We start from the raw sequence: 18,967 nt of genomic DNA, 5'->3' as shown, positions 1-18,967 counted from the left end.
CTCTCGCAACAAAGAAATTCGGAGAGATGCTTACGGGTGTGCCGCAGTTAGAAGACGACGACGACAGCGCTGGATTTTTCCTACTCCCTCCGTTCCTAAATATTTGTCTTTCTAAAGATTTCAACAAGTGACTACATACGAAACAAAATGAGTGAATCTACACTCTAAAATGTATCTATATACATCCATATATGGTAGTCCATTTAAAATTCTAAAAAGACAAATATTTAGGAACGAAGGGAGTACTTGCTAAACGCGAGAGAAGCATGCCGTGGGTGTGCTGTGCAACCGATGCCGCTCTTCGTCTGTGCAGAACCCATCTCCACACCTTGCTCTGTTTGTCCACGGTCGACGGAAAGACGAGATGCGCACTGCGAGAACCGAACTTGGGCAACGGCTCAATTATGTCCACCCAGCGTCCAAAGCAATTATTTGATTAGTTGGGCGTCGCTTGGCCCGACATTAAATGCAGCCCTGGCCTACATCACGACCGTATAAAGTGAGGTATTTCCAGATGGCCTATTAAAAGTAGTCATCGCGACGCACAGGCGAACGTCCTGGATATGGGCTGCGCGTGGCCGCATGTTCAAAAATTCCGCGTCGTGTACGGCAGGCCCTATTATCGTCAATTAGTAAAGTCGTCGCGATGGTCTTCCAAAGAAAAAAAAACAGAGAGTATTCGCGCGGCCTCGACTCCTACCTACTCGTAACGATTGGCGCTGCTGGTCTTTCCGTGTCGACCTGGCGGGGAAACACACCCGGAACTCTCATCTACATCCACATCTCCATCTCCACCGTCCCCAGCGCATCCAACGTCGCGCGTGCCCCCACCATAGGCGGTTCGCTCTCACTCCCTGCCCGCACCTGGGTCCACTTTAACCGCACCGGCTTTCCCACCCGGCCACGAATCCGTACGCCGAACCGCCTCGGCGAGGGGTCCCGCTCACGCTAGCCCGTCCGGCGCACGCTACGCCTATAAATAAACCCCCACCGCACGCCCCCTCCCCTCTTTCTCAAACGCAACGTCTCTCCTCTCTCGCGGAGGAGATCCGATCTCGATCCCGCTCGTTCGGCGAGATCGATCGATCGATTTTAGCCTCGAAAAAAGTGAAAAGTTGAAAATCGCTCTTTCGGCGAGACCGATCGATCGATTTTAGCCTCCATCGAGAAAAGTTGAAAGCTGAGCGACGATGGACGCGCGGTTCGCGTACTCGCCGGCGGAGACGGCCAAGGTGCAGCTGGTGCAGTTCGGCATCCTCAGCCCCGACGAGATCGTAATGCCTCGCCTGCCCCCCGCCGCCTTGCTTTGCTCTGTTTCGTTTCTCTTCTCTCCTCCGCTTTAGCGTGGAGTCGGAAGTAGCAACTAACTCGAGCGGGCCGGGTTTGGTTTGCGTCGTTTGGGGCTAACTCGGATGAACGTCTACGAACTATGATGGGGCCGCCTGCTGCTTGTTGCTAGCTTTGATTAATCCGTAGCTAGCCAACTAGCTAAACCGGCCGCCGGCTTTGATCGATCTGACAACACACAAGATGAAGTTGAACATTAATATTTAGCTCAAACTTTTGAAGAACCCATGATTGTTGTTTGGTTGAGTCGCCGGCGAACGTTTTGCTGATCAATTCGTTTAACTCTGAGCTTGGCGGTTTGGTAGCAGTTTGCACAGTTTTGTTTTGCGGTTTTTTTTTTTTTGCAAGGTTTACCAGTATGTCAATTTCAAAACAGTGTACTGATTTGACCAAAGTTTTCTAACCATTACCAAATTTATATAGAGAACAAAATCAGTAGACGGATGCTATTGGTATATTTTGCTACAAACTCAGTCAAACACAGAAAAAATGACTTCTAGAAAAATTAATGCACACTTTGTACCATGATATAGTGCGCGCTGGTTTTCACAAAGGTTGGCCTTCACAAAATTTGACCGAGTTTATAGAGAAAATTATTTACCAAATACATAACATATCAAATTATATTTCACTGATAAAAATTTCTATAAACTTGGTCAAAGTTGGCAGAGTTTGACTTCAATAGATAAGCATATAATTTGGGACAACTTCTGTTTTTAGAACGAAGGGAGTACATATTAGTTTAAATGACCATTGACCTTGTGCATTAATGATGGAGTGACATTAATGTTAGGATGGAATTTGATGGATTTTGTACGTGTTGCTTTCCTGTTTGCAGAGACAAATGTCAGTGGCGGTGATAGAGCATGCAGAGACCATGGAGAAGGGGAAGCCCAAGCCTGGTGGCTTGAGCGACCCTCGCCTGGGCACCATTGACCGGAGGACCAAGTGCGAGACATGCATGGCCGGGATGGCCGAGTGCCCGGGCCACTTCGGCCACCTCGAGCTCGCAAAGCCCATGTTCCACATCGGCTTCATCAAGACCGTGCTCTCCATCATGCGCTGCGTCTGCTTCAACTGCTCCAAGATCCTCGCCGATGCCGATGATGAGGTCTCCTTTCCTTTTAAGACGTGTACCTGCGCATTAAGTTTACCAGGTTAATTGTTGGTCGGTGCATATCATCATCTAGCTAAACTGAAATCATATCAATCTTAGTTCTCACCATTCACTAGCTATATTTATGTTTGTCCATTCAATTCTGCAACTGTTCACTCAACATGCTATTGGTACAACACAAAAGAAGAATGCATTGATGATGCATATATATATATATATATATATATATATATATATATATATATATATATATATATATATATATATATATATATATATATATATTTCATCTATTATTGTCTTTGGTAAAATAATCAGAACCATGGAGCATAATTAATTGCAAGCAACTTTACAGTTTCCTCGTGAATGAATTCTGAAAAGGTTGTTCTTGCATGTTACTAGCTGCTAATTAAGCAATGTCATAGGGCGGGCCATCTACATATGGTTGTGTGCCTCCCTTGATCCTGGCATATATGTTATTTACCAGTCAGTGATATCTCTTGCAGAACGATGGCAAGTTCAGGCAGGCTCTCAGAATCAAGAACCCAAAAAATAGACTGCGAAAAATTCAGGAGGCTTGCAAGGGCAAAAAGGTTTGTGCTGCGGGTGAGGATGATCTTGAGGGTCAGGATCAGATGGACAGCGATGAACCAGTGAAGAAGAAAAGAGGTGGCTGTGGTGCTCAGCAGCCAAAGATCACGGTCGATGGTATGAAGATGGTTGCAGAGTTTAAAGCAACAAACAAGAAGAATGTCGATCAAGATCAACTCCCTGAACCTGTGGAGCGGAAGCAAATTCTCTCTGCCGACAGGGTATTTACATTATTATCTTTATTACTCAAATCAGTAAACTACTAGGTTATAAGAACCGCATCATGTTAAATTTGTTGGGGCAGGTTCTTAATGTTCTCAAGCGTATAAGCGACGAGGACTGCCTTTTGTTGGGCCTGGACCCTAAATACGCACGGCCTGATTGGATGATACTGCAAGTCCTTCCGATTCCTCCGCCGCCTGTGAGACCATCTGTCATGATGGACACTTCCTCCAGAAGTGAGGTTAGCCCCCTAGGCCACTACTACTAAAATAATTACTATGAATACAATGGTTGGTTGGTTCACATGGCAGATGACACCCTTTCACTCACTGTTTGTTTATCTTGCCGTTTCCACAGGATGATTTGACTCATCAATTAGCAATGATAATTCGGCATAATGAGAATCTGAGGAGGCAAGAGAGAAATGGAGTCCCAGCCCACATTATAACAGAGTTTGCTCAGTTGTTGCAGTTTCACATTGCGACATACTTTGACAATGATCTTCCAGGACAGCCACGGGTGAGTAATCGGTCTATAAGTGCACTTTCCATAATAATTAATCACTAATGGACAAGTAGTTGACCTGATTAGCTTTTGTCGAAATATTCAGGCCACTCAGCGTTCTGGAAGGCCTATTAAGTCAATCTGCAGCAGGCTGAAAGCAAAAGAAGGCCGGGTTAGAGGAAACTTGATGGGGAAGCGAGTTGATTTTTCAGCCCGTACCGTCATTACACCAGACCCAAATATCAACATTGATGAATTGGGGGTGCCATGGAGTATTGCTTTGAATCTAACATACCCAGAAACTGTTACTCCATATAACATCGAGAGGTACACTGTTTATTTGCCATTCTTACGTAATCACCGTTGTTGCATTGATATTTGATAAGTCGTGTCTAAATCTGATCTGATTATACCAGGTTGAAAGAACTAGTAGAAAATGGGCCTCACCCTCCCCCAGGAAAGACAGGTGCCAAGTACATTATCAGGGAAGACGGCCAGAGGCTGGATCTTCGCTATGTAAAAAAAAGTAGTGATCAGCATTTGGAACTGGGTTACAAGGTCAGTAACAGTAGCCATTGTTACAGCATCTACCTACTGTTTTAATGGCGACTTACAAAAATTGCCCTTTGATTTAGCCTCACCTGTTTTGTGCTTGACTTCTGATCCCAGGTGGAAAGGCATCTCATTGATGGAGATTTTGTTCTGTTCAACCGGCAACCCAGTCTCCACAAAATGTCTATCATGGGGCATCGCATTAAAATCATGCCCTACTCAACTTTCCGCCTCAACTTGTCTGTCACGTCACCATACAATGCAGATTTTGATGGGGATGAAATGAATATGCATGTTCCCCAGTCATTTGAGGCCAGAGCTGAGGTTTTAGAGTTGATGATGGTGCCAAAGTGTATTGTCTCACCTCAAGCAAATAGACCTGTTATGGGTATTGTCCAGGACACACTTCTTGGCTGTCGAAAAATTACCAAAAGGGACACTCTCATTGAAAAGGTGGACTAACAATACTCTCCTTAAACACCTTCTATATTGTATTGCTTGTGTAGTTTTGTACATTAATGTTGTGAAATTTCTGCCAGGATGTATTTATGAACATCTTAATGTGGTGGGAAGATTTTGATGGGAAGGTCCCTGCCCCTGCCATTTTGAAACCAAGACCGATTTGGACTGGCAAACAAGTTTTTAACTTGATTATCCCCAAGCGAATCAATTTAATTAGATTTTCAGCCTGGCATGATGAAGGAGAAAGCAGATTTATTACTCCCGGTGATACTGTGGTCCGGATAGAGAAGGGAGAGCTTCTGTCTGGTATACTTTGCAAAAAAACACTTGGGACATCAATGGGAAGTCTTATTCATGTTATTTGGTAAGTTATAAACGTCGCATTACAGTTTCTCTTTTTAGTACACATGTTCTCCTCTGCTAAATAATAACTTTGGTTTAACTGTTTGCAGGGAAGAGGTAGGGCCCGATGCCGCGCGCAAGTTCTTGGGTCATACACAGTGGCTGGTCAACTACTGGCTTCTGCAACATGGTTTCAGTATCGGAATCGGGGATACGATTGCAGATGCAGGTACAATGAAGAAGATTAGTGACACAATATCGAAAGCTCAGGATGATGTGACTGAGCTTATCAAGGAAGCGCGTGACAACAAGTTGGAACCTGAGCCAGGACGCACAATGATGGAATCATTTGAAAATAAAGTGAATCAGGTACTACTGCTGAATGTCCCTTTTTGGTTCTTCCATCAATCAGTTTTTTTGGTAGACTTGTTATGACATATCTATTTTCCATGTTAGGTTCTTAACAAGGCTCGTGATGATTCTGGGAGTAGTGCTCAGCAGAGTTTGTCTGAGAGCAACAATCTGAAAGCTATGGTCACTGCAGGCTCAAAAGGCAGTTTCATTAATATTTCGCAAATGACCGCTTGTGTCGGACAGCAGAATGTTGAAGGCAAGAGGATCCCATTTGGTTTTGCTGGTCGTACATTGCCCCACTTCACGCAAAATGACGACAGTCCTGAAAGCCGTGGGTTCGTGAAAAACTCTTACCTTCGAGGCCTGACACCAGAGGAATTCTTCTTCCATGCTATGGGTGGTAGAGAAGGTTTGATTGATACTGCTGTGAAAACTTCCGAGACTGGATATATTCAGCGGAGGCTCGTGAAGGCCATGGAGGACATCATGGTGAAATACGATGGTACCGTGAGAAACTCCCTGGGTGATGTCATTCAGTTCTTGTATGGAGAAGATGGCATGGACGCTGTTTGGATTGAACCACAGAAATTGGACTCCCTCGGGATGAAAAGGGCAGAGTTTGACAATGTATTTCGTTATGAACTGGATGATGAGAACTGGAGGCCCACTTACATGTCGCCTGAAGATGCTGATGTTTTGAAGACAGTTCCTGATATCAGACTTGTGTTTGAGGCAGAGTTTCAGAAATTAGAAGCTGACAGATTACAGCTTGGGACTGAAATTGCCACAACTGGCGACATTACATGGCCTATGCCTGTCAACCTCAAGCGGCTTATCTGGAATGCTCAAAAGACTTTCAAGATTGACTTGAGAAGACCTTCTGACATGCACCCTATGGAAATTGTGGAAGCAATGGATAAGTTGCAAGAAAGACTCAAGGTTGTCCACGGCGATGATGCCATGAGCACTGAGGCTCAGAAGAACTCTACTCTGCTCTTCAATATCCTGCTCCGTAGCACATTTGCTAGCAAGAGGGTCTTGAAAGAATACAGGCTCACAAGGGAATCTTTTGAATGGGTCATCGGTGAGATAGAATCGAGATTCCACCAGTCTTTGGTAGCTCCTGGCGAGATGATTGGATGCGTAGCTGCACAGTCCATTGGAGAACCAGCAACTCAGATGACGCTGAATACTTTCCATTATGCTGGTGTTAGTGCCAAGAATGTCACCCTTGGCGTCCCCAGGTTAAGGGAGATTATTAACGTCGCCAAGAAGATAAAGACCCCGTCGCTGTCTGTTTTCCTAAAGCCTGAGGTGAGCAAGAAGAAAGAATTGGCCAAGAATGTCCAGTGTGCCTTGGAGTACACTACGCTACGTAGCGTGACCCATGCCACCGAGATATGGTATGATCCTGATCCTCTAGGAACCACCATTGAAGAGGATGTGGAATTTGTCAAGTCATATTATGAAATGCCTGATGAGGATATTGACCCGGATAAGCTGTCTCCTTGGCTACTGCGTATCGAACTGAACCGTGAGATGATGGTCGATAAGAGGTTGAGCATGGCTGAAATTGCAGAGAAGATCAAACATGAATTTGATGACGACTTGTCATGCATATTCAACGATGATAACGCGGATAAGCTCATCCTTCGTATCCGCATTAAAAACGATGACGAAGCTCCAAAACAGGATGAGGATGATGATGTCTTCCTTAAGAAGATTGAGAGCAACATGTTGACTGAGATGACCCTTGGAGGCATTCCAGATATTAACAAGGTCTTCATTAAAGAGAGGAAGGTGAATAAATTCGATGAAAATGATGGTTTCACTCAAAAATCAGATAACAAAGATAAGAACAAAGAGTGGATGCTTGATACAGAAGGTGTAAACCTCTTGGCCGTGATGTGCCATGAGGATGTTGACGCTACGAGGACAACGAGTAACCATCTGATCGAAGTGATTGAGGTTCTTGGGATCGAGGCTGTCCGCAGGTCTCTCTTGGATGAGCTGAGGGCGGTGATATCTTTTGATGGGTCTTATGTGAACTACAGGCATCTGGCCATTCTCTGTGATACCATGACATACAGAGGTCACCTGATGGCTATTACTAGGCACGGCATAAACCGTAATGACACGGGGCCTCTCATGAGATGTTCTTTTGAAGAAACGGTGGATATCTTGCTTGATGCTGCCATGTATGCAGAATCCGATCACCTGAGAGGCGTCACAGAGAACATTATGCTTGGCCAGCTTGCTCCTATTGGCACAGGAGGCTGTGAGTTGTACCTGAATGACAAGATGCTGGAGCAGGCCATTGAGCTTCAACTCCCGAGTTTTGTTGATGGCCTGGACTATGGCATGACACCAGCACCTTCACCCATCTCCAGAATGATGTCACCGGTGCCGAGTCCAAATTCCCGGGCTTCCCCCGTTACAGATCATGCTCTTCAGTTCTCACCATATGTTGGGGGTATGGCTTTCTCACCCGTCCCATCAAACTACAGCACATCCTCTGGGCCAGGAGGACATGGCTACAGTCCCGTCTCTCCAGTATACTCACCACTATCTCCTATTTATACCCCCACATCTCTGAGCTACAGCCCCATATCGCCCATCTATAGTCCAGAATCGCCAGTTTATAGTCCAGCATCGCCAGTTTTGAGACCAACATCTCTTCAATACAGCCCGACGTCGCCAGTTTATAGCCCGACATCTCTTGAATACAGCCCGACGTCGCCTGTTTATAGCCGGACATCTCTACCATACAGCCCAACGTCGCCATCTTATAGCCCAACATCTCATGCATACAGCCCGACGTCGCCATCTTATAGCCCAACATCTCATGCATACAGCCCGACGTCGCCATCTTATAACCCAACATCGCCAGTTTATAGCCCGGCATCTTTTTCATACAGCCCGACGTCGCCATATTATAACCCAACATCGCCATCATACAGCCCCACTTCGCATTCATACAGCCCTACTTCGCCTCGTTACAGCCCGACATCGCCCTCGTGCAGCCCTACTTCGCCGAACTATAGCCCTACATCCCCTGCATACAGCCCAACTTCACCTTCATACAGCCCTACGTCACCGAGCTACAGCCCAACTTCGCCTTCATACAGTCCTACATCGCCCTCTTACAGTCCTTCGAGTGCTTATTCTCCAAGCAGCCCAATGATGATGAGTCCGTACAGTCAGCTTCCTACAAACTACAGGTATTCATTCTGTTCATAGCTTAGGCATCTGTTAATACATGCATGTCTATGTTTAGCTTGCTTACATCTCTATTTCCGCAGCCTTGCTTCACCGACTTACTCGCCCACCTCACCATCATATGCTGCACAACCAAGTCCATCATACAGCCCGACAAGGTGAGCCCATTCCAATTGATCATCATCCTTGTTTTAACTTACAAGTATGCTGTTATTGTGACAATCAAGACATGGGTTTCCTAACGCATTGCCTGAGTGTTGCAGCCCATGCACTGCCTCTGGAGGACCTAGCCCAGATTACAGCCTAACTTCCCCCAATTACAGGTAATGTGCATCAAGTTAATCTCTCATCTGCCCATGACTGATGGAAGTGCACCATTTTCTCATTTGACAATTGCAACTTTCATCGTGCAGCCCCAGCACAAGCTACTCCCCGCCATCCACCAAGCCACAAACTAGTGACAAGGACGACAACAAGAGTGCTCCTTGAAGCCACTGGCTCGTGAAAATGGCTGCTGGCTGATGCAGAACCACACACTGACACACTAACCTATTCTTATTTCATTGTATGTCTCTGAAACAAGCCTATTATTTCGCTGCACTGCTAAATGCAGCATTCCGCTAGTGTTTATGTACGATCCATGTTACTATGAGTGACTCGGTGGACACTCCTGGGCTGTTCAGAATAGGCAAGTCTGTAATGATGTGTTCTCTCGACAGAATTCAATGCTAATGTTCCCATTGGAGCCCAGCCTTCTTATTTGTCAAAGCTAATGCAGTAACGAAGTGAGTTAATGCTAAGACACCGAATCATCCGTTGCTGCATTAACTTAGTTGTTGAATACTCCCTCCATCTCAAAATTCTTGTCTTAGATTAGTCTAGATATGGATGTATTTAATACTAAAACGTGACTTGATACATCCGTATTTAGACAAATCTAAGACAAGAATTTTGGGACGGAGGGAGTACATCGGTGTCAGGTACTCTTGCAAGAAAAAAATGGTACCTTCCTTCCAGCGTTAGCAGAAACAACTTGCAGGAGCAAGTCAGCGTATATGGCTGTCATCAACTGACAAAAAGGGCAGCACCGGCAGCCGCTGCTTCTTGTCCAATCTATACCTGACATACGCTGAGTTAACTCACTTTTTGATGCCCCAGAAAATTACATCCATCGACTGCATTTGCTGCATCAGAACATAAGATAGAAAATTCAAATCATACACATATACACAGAGCTATGCTACTGTAATTTGTAAGACGTGTTATCGGCAGATGCATTCATATCATGGGAGAGGCTATTATGCCTTTTGACATTCCCGTAGTTACGATATTTAGATAATACTCCCTCCGTCCCATAATGTAAGACGTTTTTTGACACTACACTAGAGTCAAAAAACGTCTTACATTATGGGACGGAGGGAGTAATAATCTAAATTAGATGTCCATGTGGGTCTTTGTTTTGCATGCTTCACCTTTTACTGACTGTCTTGCTTGTACCAGAAGTACATTCTTACAGAACAGAGCACTGCACTGGAAAATTCGTTGCTAGATTAAAAGAAATTCTTGATTGCCTGCTTAGTTTCATGATTGTACGAAAGTTATACTTTCAGATGCCTTAAAGTCACCATACATTAAGAACTCGGATGTGTTAAAGTAGACCTGATCATACATAAAGTTGTCCAAAAGTTTCTGGTGGTGGTTATGTTACACAGGTTTAATATTTGTTTACATACATTTGTCAAAAAAATCTCAAACTGACGAGGTGGAACTGAATTCAAAATTACCTCTTCATCATGATGTGCGGTTGACGCTGCATTTAAACCTTCTCTCTACTACATTTAGTTAAGATTGACCACAGGTATCAAAAACACACAAAATTGGCAAGCAAGCACGACAGACAGTGAACAGAGCAGCAATTCCTCCAAATCAACAGCAATGTTCTAACTAGAAAATGGTTTATTTAGAGTCATCTTAACCAATCCTTGTACAGTCCTGCAAGGCTGCAAAGTTTAGGCTCATTTTTTGTTTTGTACTGCAAAAGAAAAAAAAATGGGATCAGCAACATTTTTTTTTACCAACAGTAGTGCATAGTACTAATGGGTAGCCAAATAAAGAAGTTCTACAAACTACCAACAAGTTGAAACATTGGAGCTGGACCATATTACCTGCTAAGAATCTCTGAAGCTTAACATTTCAAAAGCCTCCTACCACACCAGGCATAATGTTTCTTCAAAGGTAAGGTCAACATAGCCATTGCAGACAGAACTTTAAAGATTTTAATCCTAGCATGCCCATATTTTCTGCATTCCACTACTACTTGTCAAGAACTAGTGGTATTAGGACTTGAAATATATACTTTCTGCATTCTGCAGTCACATGACTCACAACTACAACACCAGACTACAAACAAACTAAGCAGAACTCACAATACGTGTTATATGAGATTGCATGGAAATCTGTACCTATAGCAACTGTAGATTTAATAGAAATTGGGTTTTAATACAGGCTATGATTGCAGATTGCAGATAATTCTGATCACAACAGCATCTCCTATATAAGGTCAGCTAGGAATAGGATACAATTGTGTTGCAGCTTCTAAGTAATCTGAAGAATTATTCAGGATCATTGTCTTCATTTTGTGAGCAACATGACAGATGCATGATACTTCTTAAGCATGTTGTTACATATGCTCCCTTAGCTGCAAAAAACGCTTTAATCTGTCTGTTTCACTGATGACACGTAGCCATTCTATGTGAGCATCCATGGTTACTTTATCAGGTGTGCACCTATCTTCCCTCATCTGGTCCATCAGTTCAAAAGCCTTTTCTAGTATCTTCTTATCCTGAAATCCCTTCAACAATGCATTGCAGGTGAACATGCTTCTCCCTCATCTTATCAAATAGTTCAATGGGTGAATTAGTATCCCCGCTCTTGCAGACAAAGTTAATCAAAGTATTGTATATCACTGTGTTGGGGCTGAGTACCAAAGGTGACCTCAGAAGACCGACAACCATCATCTTCCCCAATAACTCATCCACAGCCGAGAAATGTCCTAATTTGCACATATCAGACAACAAAGTATTGTAAGTGTACACCAAGCACTTATAAGCCTCTGTAACCTCTCACGCCTTTGCATCCAGCTGAATCCCTCCTTTCTTCATCGGCGAAACCATGGAGCAAGCCTCCTTCAACCGCCCTGCTTGCGTCAATCCCGATATCATGGGAGAATGCATGACTGTGAGTGCCCTCCATCCACCATCTGATGGAACAAACCCAATCCATGGCTAAACCCACACATTGTTATTGTGGAGGAAATCCCCAAGCAGAGTGCTGTAGCCTGTAGTTCACGGCATTGCCGCTGGCTTCAGGCCAAGCTGTTCTTTTCTCCTTGAGGAACAGGAGCACCCACGACCGCGTTCAGCATGAATGACACGCGAGTTTGGGCCGGACATTTCATCGAGCGCCCTGCGCGCGGCCGGCTTTGCAGAGCCCGTTGGCAAGCATGCCATACCAGGCAACGTCGGGCCGGACGGCGGCGTTGCGCATGGAGGCAAAGAGCTGGGTCGTGCCAGGGAGGTAGAGGACGCGGGCGAGCGCGGCCAAGAGGGGGTTGAACGGAGAGGTGACCGGCGCGGAGGAATCCGGCTGCCTGGGCGGGGGAAGAGCAGGGGCGCGAAAGAAGCCTGGGGAGGAGGCGGGCGGAGGGGGGCGGGAGGCGGTGGCACTCCGGGAGGGAGAGGAGGAGCGAGGGAGGCGGGGGTAAGAGCATGGGAGTGCGCGCGCGGCGAGGAGGGAGTGGAGCGCGGCGGCGGGAGAGCGTGGTGAGAGAGAGGAGGCGGAGGGAGCGGGCGCGGAGAGGAGGACGGCGGCGACAGGGTCAGACTCCCCTCTTTTCCTTTTCGTTTTTTGTTTTTGTTTTATTCCATGTTAAAATAATTCAGGACTACAAAAAGCTTCTAAAATTTCAAAAACTTGTGAATTTTGAATTAGAAAATGTTCACGATTCCAAAAGAATAAAAAATTTATGATTTTTCTTTATTTCGGTGAACATTTTTGTGAGCATTTTTTAACAATGACGAACATTTTTTTGTATCTGATGAACAAATTTTGAATTCACTGAAATTTTATGAACTTGATGAACAATATTTGTATTTAATAATATTTTTTTGAAAAATAGATGTATACATTTTGAATTCAATGAACATATTTTCATTTTGATGAACATTTGTTTAATTCGATGAATAAATTTTGAATTTTGATGAAGATTTTTTAAACCCAATGAACAAAAAATTGAAATCCATGAATATTTTTTGAATTCTTGAACTTTTTTACATTGATGAATATTTTTTGAATTCGATGAACAAAAAATGTTCGCGGATTTGAAAAGAAAATTCACAAAAAATGTGGAAAAGTAAAGAAGAAGAAAAGAGAAAGAAAAAAGGAAAAGAAAAAATAAAAAATGAAAAATAAAAAGAAAGAAAAAATAAAAGGAAATTAATCAGAAAACGTGTCGGCCCTTACAAACGCCCAGCACGCGAGGGGGTGCGCACCAGGTCGCTTGCGGGCGACCGGCATGCGGTATAGGATTGTCGGTAGAAGGTGTCCACTCCTGCGGCAACTCTGGCACTCGGCGAGCATGACGGCAGCCTGGTTTTAAATAACGGATAGTGGGCTGGTAGCGTATTGGGGTCCGCATAGCGGAATGCAGATAGCGGGCGATATTGCGGACGTTATGTCCACGTAGCGGATTTATGAAAACACTAGATTATTGTGTATATTTCTAAATCATTAACAAAAAGGTAAGGACATTTAATTTGAGTGATAGCGGACGCTATTGCGCTAGCGCTATTGCGGACACAATAGCGGATGCTATCTTCGCTGTTTGAAGCTATACAACACGGAAACGCAGCGGGCTAGCTATTGTAATAATTCAAGATTGGGGCTTATTGTGAATGGATCATAAGGCCCATAGCTTTTTCAACAAAGGCCCATATTTAGTGGATCTGGGGACTAACTAGCTGACGGGCACCCATTGCGGGGGCCTTGCCATCGGGCACCATGGGAGCACCCTAGCGCGCACGTCGTGCGTCTGGTTACCATCCCGTGCCGCCTGTTGGGTGCATCCGCGGGAACATGTTTTTTTTTGTTCTTTATATATGTTTTTTTTTACTTTTCGGTTTTTACTTTTCGAAAAAAGGAAAAACACGGCATGTGGTTACACGAAAAGCAAAGTTGCATTTCTTGTGCAAGCACAAATTTGATTCTCCGAGAAGCATAACATATGCTTTCGTCAGAAGCACAACCTGTGCCTTCACGGAAAGCACAGCTAGGCCTATAAGAGAGCACATATTTCTTTATGTGAGAGATATAACGGTGCTTCTCAAGAAAGAAAAAGCACATATGTGCTTCCCCGTAAAAAAGGGGAAAAGCACATGTTGTGCTTACCTGAAAAGGATAAAAGCACAGGTGTGCTTCTACGAGAAGCATAGCTTCCGCGAGAAGGACAATCTGTGCTTACCCAAAAAAGGAAAAGGCACAACCTATGCCCCCCTCCCCCAAAAAACTGAATACTGTAATTGTGCTTCCGGGCTTCAATTTTTCTCTTTCGGTTTGTTTTGGTATTCTTTTTTGCTGTCGTTTTTCTAGTTTTCTTCAGTATTCTTTTTCTGGTTTCTGGTTTTTTTATTTTCTTCATGAAAAAAGTTCATCGAATGCTATGAACATGAGATCTAGTTTCTAAGGATTCGGAACGGTTTATTCTCTAGAAGGTTCTAGTTATAGTGCTCAACGGAATCGTATACTAAAGACCGTTAGAACAATCCTCATACATAGAGAAATATCGGCATTACATGACTGCCTCTGGGGCATATGTTCAACATTTTTTGTGAGTGGTTACTACTAGTGATGGTATTTTTGATATCAAATCCATAGCACACATTGTTAACTTATTGTTACTCAATCAATCATATCTTATAAACATGTTAGATCATTAGAGAGTCATGCCAATTGTTCAATTTATACTCTAGAAGTTTCTATAAATTTGCATATCTAATCATACATTGCAAACTACTATTGAGATATTGTTAGGTCATACACTTTAGAGATCCCTAACGTACTAAAATATACATGAACACCCCCACAGACAAGCATATACATATGCATAGGATAATCCATCAATTATCAATACTAAATTCAAAGAGGTGTTCAACTTTGTCATTTATTTTTATTTTCTGTATATAATGATATTTGGTCTCAAGAACTTGTTAAGAGGTAGTGTCCTTAAAGAAAAAACTAGCATGTCTTAAATTTACTACAATTCATGTGTATTTTAATGACATACTATTACATATGTACAACAAATAATATTATAACTAATATTAGCAACATTATTATTTTGTACCAATGCTAACTATGTAATAGAAAATAACTAAATTATGTATAATTATTAAAGTTTTGTATAAAAAATGTGTACTGTCATGACACCTTCCATGTCAGGAAGACCTTCTAAAATAAATGAATCAGTATCAGGTTGGCATTTAGCACTTAGTGAGGAATTTTCTTCCTGGACATTGATTGTAGTTGGTTTGCTTTCCCAAATGACACTTTGCTAGTACAATATCAAAATCAGAAGTTGCTAAACTGTGTCCATTGCAACTAGACTTTTGTTATAGGAAAATGTACATGCAATAGATGTATGGAGAAAGTATTGGTGCATCCCAAGACTTATAAATGGAGGATCACAAAAATGTTGAAATAGGGGGTGAAGGGATTAGATGTAATTACTTGTTAGTCATAAAGGGGTTATGTGCTAAATACCATTGTTGGGTGTGTCGGTCTTCTTTTCCAAATAGGACGTAAAAGGTTGCGCTGAGGTTTCCAAAATTCCACTAAAAAGGTGCTTTCCACGTGATATTTTCTCTTAATCAGAGGCTAGTGCAATGTAGCTAGGTTAAGGTATTGCATGGACTGATGGATGTGCACATATACGTGTATATGGCCATTGGTTGCTGGTATGTATGTTAGCCGTTATGTACTTATGTTAGTTGTCCCTTGATCAGATCAACATTTATCTGCACTGTAGGACCTTGAAGTATGTCTAGAGGGGGGTGATTAGACTACTTGACCAATAAAAACTTAATCTTTTCCCAATTTTAGAGTTTGGCAGATTTTAGCTATCTTAGGACAAGTCAAGCAATCATCACACAATTCAAGCAAGCATGCAAAGAGTATATAGGCAGCGGAAATTAAAGCATGCAACTTGTAAGAAAGTAAAGGGAAGGGTTTGGAGGATTCAAACGCAATTGGAGACACGGATGTTTTTGGCGTGGTTCCGATAGGTGGTGCTATCGTACATCCACGTTGATGGAGACTTCAACCCACGAAGGGTAACGGTTGCGCGAGTCCACGGAGGGCTCCACCCACGAAGGGTCCACGAAGTAGCAACCTTGTCTATTCCACCATGACCGTCGCCCACAAAGGACTTGCCTCACTAGCGGTAGATCTTCACGAAGTAGGCGATCTCCTTGCCCTTACAAACTCCTTGGTTCAACTCCACAATCTTGTCGGAGGCTCCCAAGTGACACCTAGCCAATCTAGGAGACACCACTCTCCAAGAAGTAACAAATGGTGCGTTGATGATGAACTCCTTGCTCTTGTGCTTCAAATGATAGTCTTCCCAACACTCAACTCTCTCTCATAGGATTTGGATCTGGTAGAAAGAGGGTTTGAGTGGAAAGCAACTTGGGGAAGGCTAGAGATCAAGATTCATATGGTAGGAATGGAATATCTTGGCCTCAACACATGAGTAGGTGGTTCTCTCTCAGAAATGGTAAGTTGGAAGTGTAGGTTTAGTCGGATGGCTCTCTCCATGAATGAAGAGGAGGTGGAGGGGTATATATAGCCTCCACACAAAATCTAACCGTTACACACAATTTACCAAACTCGGTGGGACCGAATCGTTAAACTCGGTCGGACCGATTTAGTAAACCTAGTGACCGTTAGTGATTTTCGGTGGGACTGACATGCATCTCGGTGAGACGGATTCGGTTAGGGTTAGGGCATAACGTAATCTCGGTAAGACCGATTACACAAACTCGGTGAGACCGATTTGGTAATAAGCTTTCCAGAGAGTTGGTCAGGTAAACTCGGTGGGACCAATTTTCTCTTTTCGGTGAGACTGAAATGTTACAAAAAGGAAACAGAGAGTTTACATTGCAATCTCGGTGGGACCGATCGCTCACTTCGGTTAGACCGAAACGTTACGAAGGGAAACAGAGAGATTGCAACCCCATCTCGGTGAGACCGAGATCCCTATCGGTAAGACCGATTTGCTTAGGGTTTGCGGCAGTGGCTATGACTTTTGGAATCGGTGGCGCCGGATAGAAAGAATCGGTGTGACCGATTTTGGCTTTAGGTTTAGGTCATTTGTGGATGTGGGAAAGTAGTTGAGGGTTTTGGAGCATATCACTAAGCACATGAAGCAAGAGGCTCATTAAGCAACACCTCATCCCTTCTTGATAGTATTGGCTTTTCCTATAGACTCAATGTGATCTTGAATCACTAAAATGTAAAATGAAGAGTCTTGAGCTTTTGAGCTTGAGCCAATCCTTTGTCCTTAGTATTTTGAGGGATCCACTTTCATCCTCCATGCCATGCCATTCATTGAGCTTTCCTGAAATAATAGTCTTGGAATAGCATTAGCTCAATGAGCTATATGTTGTTATGAATTACCAAAACCACCTAGGGATAGTTGCACTTTCAATCTCCCCCTTTTTGGTAATTGATGATAACATATAGATCAAAGCTTCGACAAATGATAATAAAATTTAAATAACATCGTCGCTTTGAGAAGTATGTGATAAGCAAGAGCTCCCCCTAAATTTGTGCATAGTTTTAGATTTGCTTTGGACTGCAAATGCACAATGAATTAGGCTCATGGGTTACTCTTCCATGTCACATACATCTTGGTGGAGCGCTCAAAATAATAAACAATGAATACATGCACTCATCACCAAGCATAGTGAGTGATCACATAAGATAGATAGGATAATATCAAGCATGCATAAGTGTAGCTTATGATCAAACACATGATCATCAATGTCTCACAAGCATAGTATCTCAACCAAAAGCAAACAAAGATCAAATAAAGCAAGAGAGAACAAAAGCAACACTCTCTCTCTCGAAGCCTATGATCTATACATTTTTCTCCCCCTTTGGCAACAAGTTACCAAAAAGCTCATAGAAAATGCATAGTGCAAGATTGACTCTCAGGCTTGATCTTCAGTTGGTGGTGTCCTGGTCACTCCTTGGACGAAGGCTTCAGTTGATGTAGAGGGTGCTGGAGTTGATGCTGAAGCTAGTTGCACTGGAGCTGAAGGGGCAGTAGCTGGTGCTGAAGATGTTGCTCTAGTGTCTGGCACTGGCACAGCAGCTGACCTCTAGGCTCTAGGCACTCTGGCAAAGACATTTGTGGTAGTCTTGCCCTTCCTCTCCTGCATGTCATCCTGCAGCTGCTCCACAACTGACTGAATCTCAGTTACCTTGACATCTAGATCATAGAATTTTTGTTCCATGATTATTTCCAAGCTCTCCTGGTTTTGAGTTAGGGTGGCCAATCCCTTCTCAATCCTCAGAGATGATGCTATCAAGTAACCAAGCTGCTCCTGCTTGTTTTTCAAGAAATACTCAGATGCCTCCTCTTGAGTTGGCATCTTGGCAGCCTTCTCCTTCCTTGCCTTCTCCTTCTTCTCTTGAGCTTGAACTGATTGTGGATCATCTTCATTCATGACAACCTCATTGTCCTCAAAGTCTGGATAAAGTGGAAAGTGTTCCTTATCCAACTGATATTTTCCTGTGCCCATCTTTGAGTTTATTAATTCTTGAATCTGAGGTGCATATCCACAGCTCCTCTTCTGATCTGCTGTAGTCCTCTTGATTGTTTCAATGATCAGGCTCATGACTTTGAATTTTTGTGGCACATCAAATAAATGCAACATGTTGATGGCATGCCCTCTGATCATGTTATGGTCACCAGACTTGGGCAACAAGGTGTGCCTCAGAATCCAATTTATGGTTGGTAACCCTGACAGCAGAAAGTGGACTGATCCAAAAGTGAAAGTCTCTAATGCCTTGTCTGGAATTTCCTTGTACATGTGAGCCATTGAATTGTGACCCATTTTCTTCTTGGCATAAGTGTCTAGGTCATCATCATTTTCCTTTGGGGCATTTATCAGTTTTGCCCATTCTTCTATAGTGGAT

The 18,967-nt window shown here is 43.4% G+C and overlaps 1 protein-coding gene and 1 long non-coding RNA gene across 2 annotated transcripts; one reads left to right on the top strand and one right to left on the bottom strand.

Moving 5' to 3' along the window:
• The first annotated feature begins 1,026 nt into the window (after positions 1 to 1,026).
• Positions 1,027 to 9,262, top strand: LOC123114040 (DNA-directed RNA polymerase II subunit RPB1). The gene is made up of 14 exons (XM_044535397.1): positions 1,027 to 1,274; positions 2,186 to 2,458; positions 2,971 to 3,276; positions 3,360 to 3,518; positions 3,635 to 3,796; positions 3,888 to 4,108; positions 4,198 to 4,339; positions 4,451 to 4,786; positions 4,873 to 5,159; positions 5,248 to 5,506; positions 5,594 to 8,712; positions 8,794 to 8,868; positions 8,974 to 9,033; positions 9,124 to 9,262. Exons 1-14 carry the CDS (start codon positions 1,191 to 1,193, stop codon positions 9,197 to 9,199), a joined length of 5,559 nt encoding a protein of 1,852 aa, XP_044391332.1. The 5' UTR covers positions 1,027 to 1,190; the 3' UTR covers positions 9,200 to 9,262.
• Positions 2,261 to 12,544, bottom strand: LOC123114041 (uncharacterized). Its single transcript, XR_006456387.1, has 4 exons — positions 10,876 to 12,544; positions 10,495 to 10,742; positions 9,717 to 9,894; positions 2,261 to 2,484 (listed from the first exon to the last, which is right to left on the bottom strand). It is a non-coding gene; the product is annotated as an uncharacterized lncRNA (long non-coding RNA).
• Between the last annotated feature and the right edge of the window lie 6,423 nt (positions 12,545 to 18,967).

Source organism: Triticum aestivum, chromosome 5B (genome assembly GCF_018294505.1).
Source record: "Triticum aestivum cultivar Chinese Spring chromosome 5B, IWGSC CS RefSeq v2.1, whole genome shotgun sequence".
Taxonomy (NCBI): Eukaryota; Viridiplantae; Streptophyta; class Magnoliopsida; order Poales; family Poaceae; genus Triticum; species Triticum aestivum.
This window is presented reverse-complemented; position numbering and strand designations above follow the sequence as displayed.

Bases quoted from the DNA above. Each gene is read 5' to 3' on its own strand.
- LOC123114040 (XM_044535397.1), top strand. From the start codon at position 1,191: ATGGACGCGCGGTTCGCGTACTCGCCGGCGGAGACGGCCAAGGTGCAG. The intron at 3,797-3,887 runs GTGAGTAATCGG...CGAAATATTCAG, and splicing joins ATCTTCCAGGACAGCCACGG to GCCACTCAGCGTTCTGGAAG. The intron at 8,713-8,793 runs GTATTCATTCTG...CTATTTCCGCAG, and splicing joins CAGCTTCCTACAAACTACAG to CCTTGCTTCACCGACTTACT.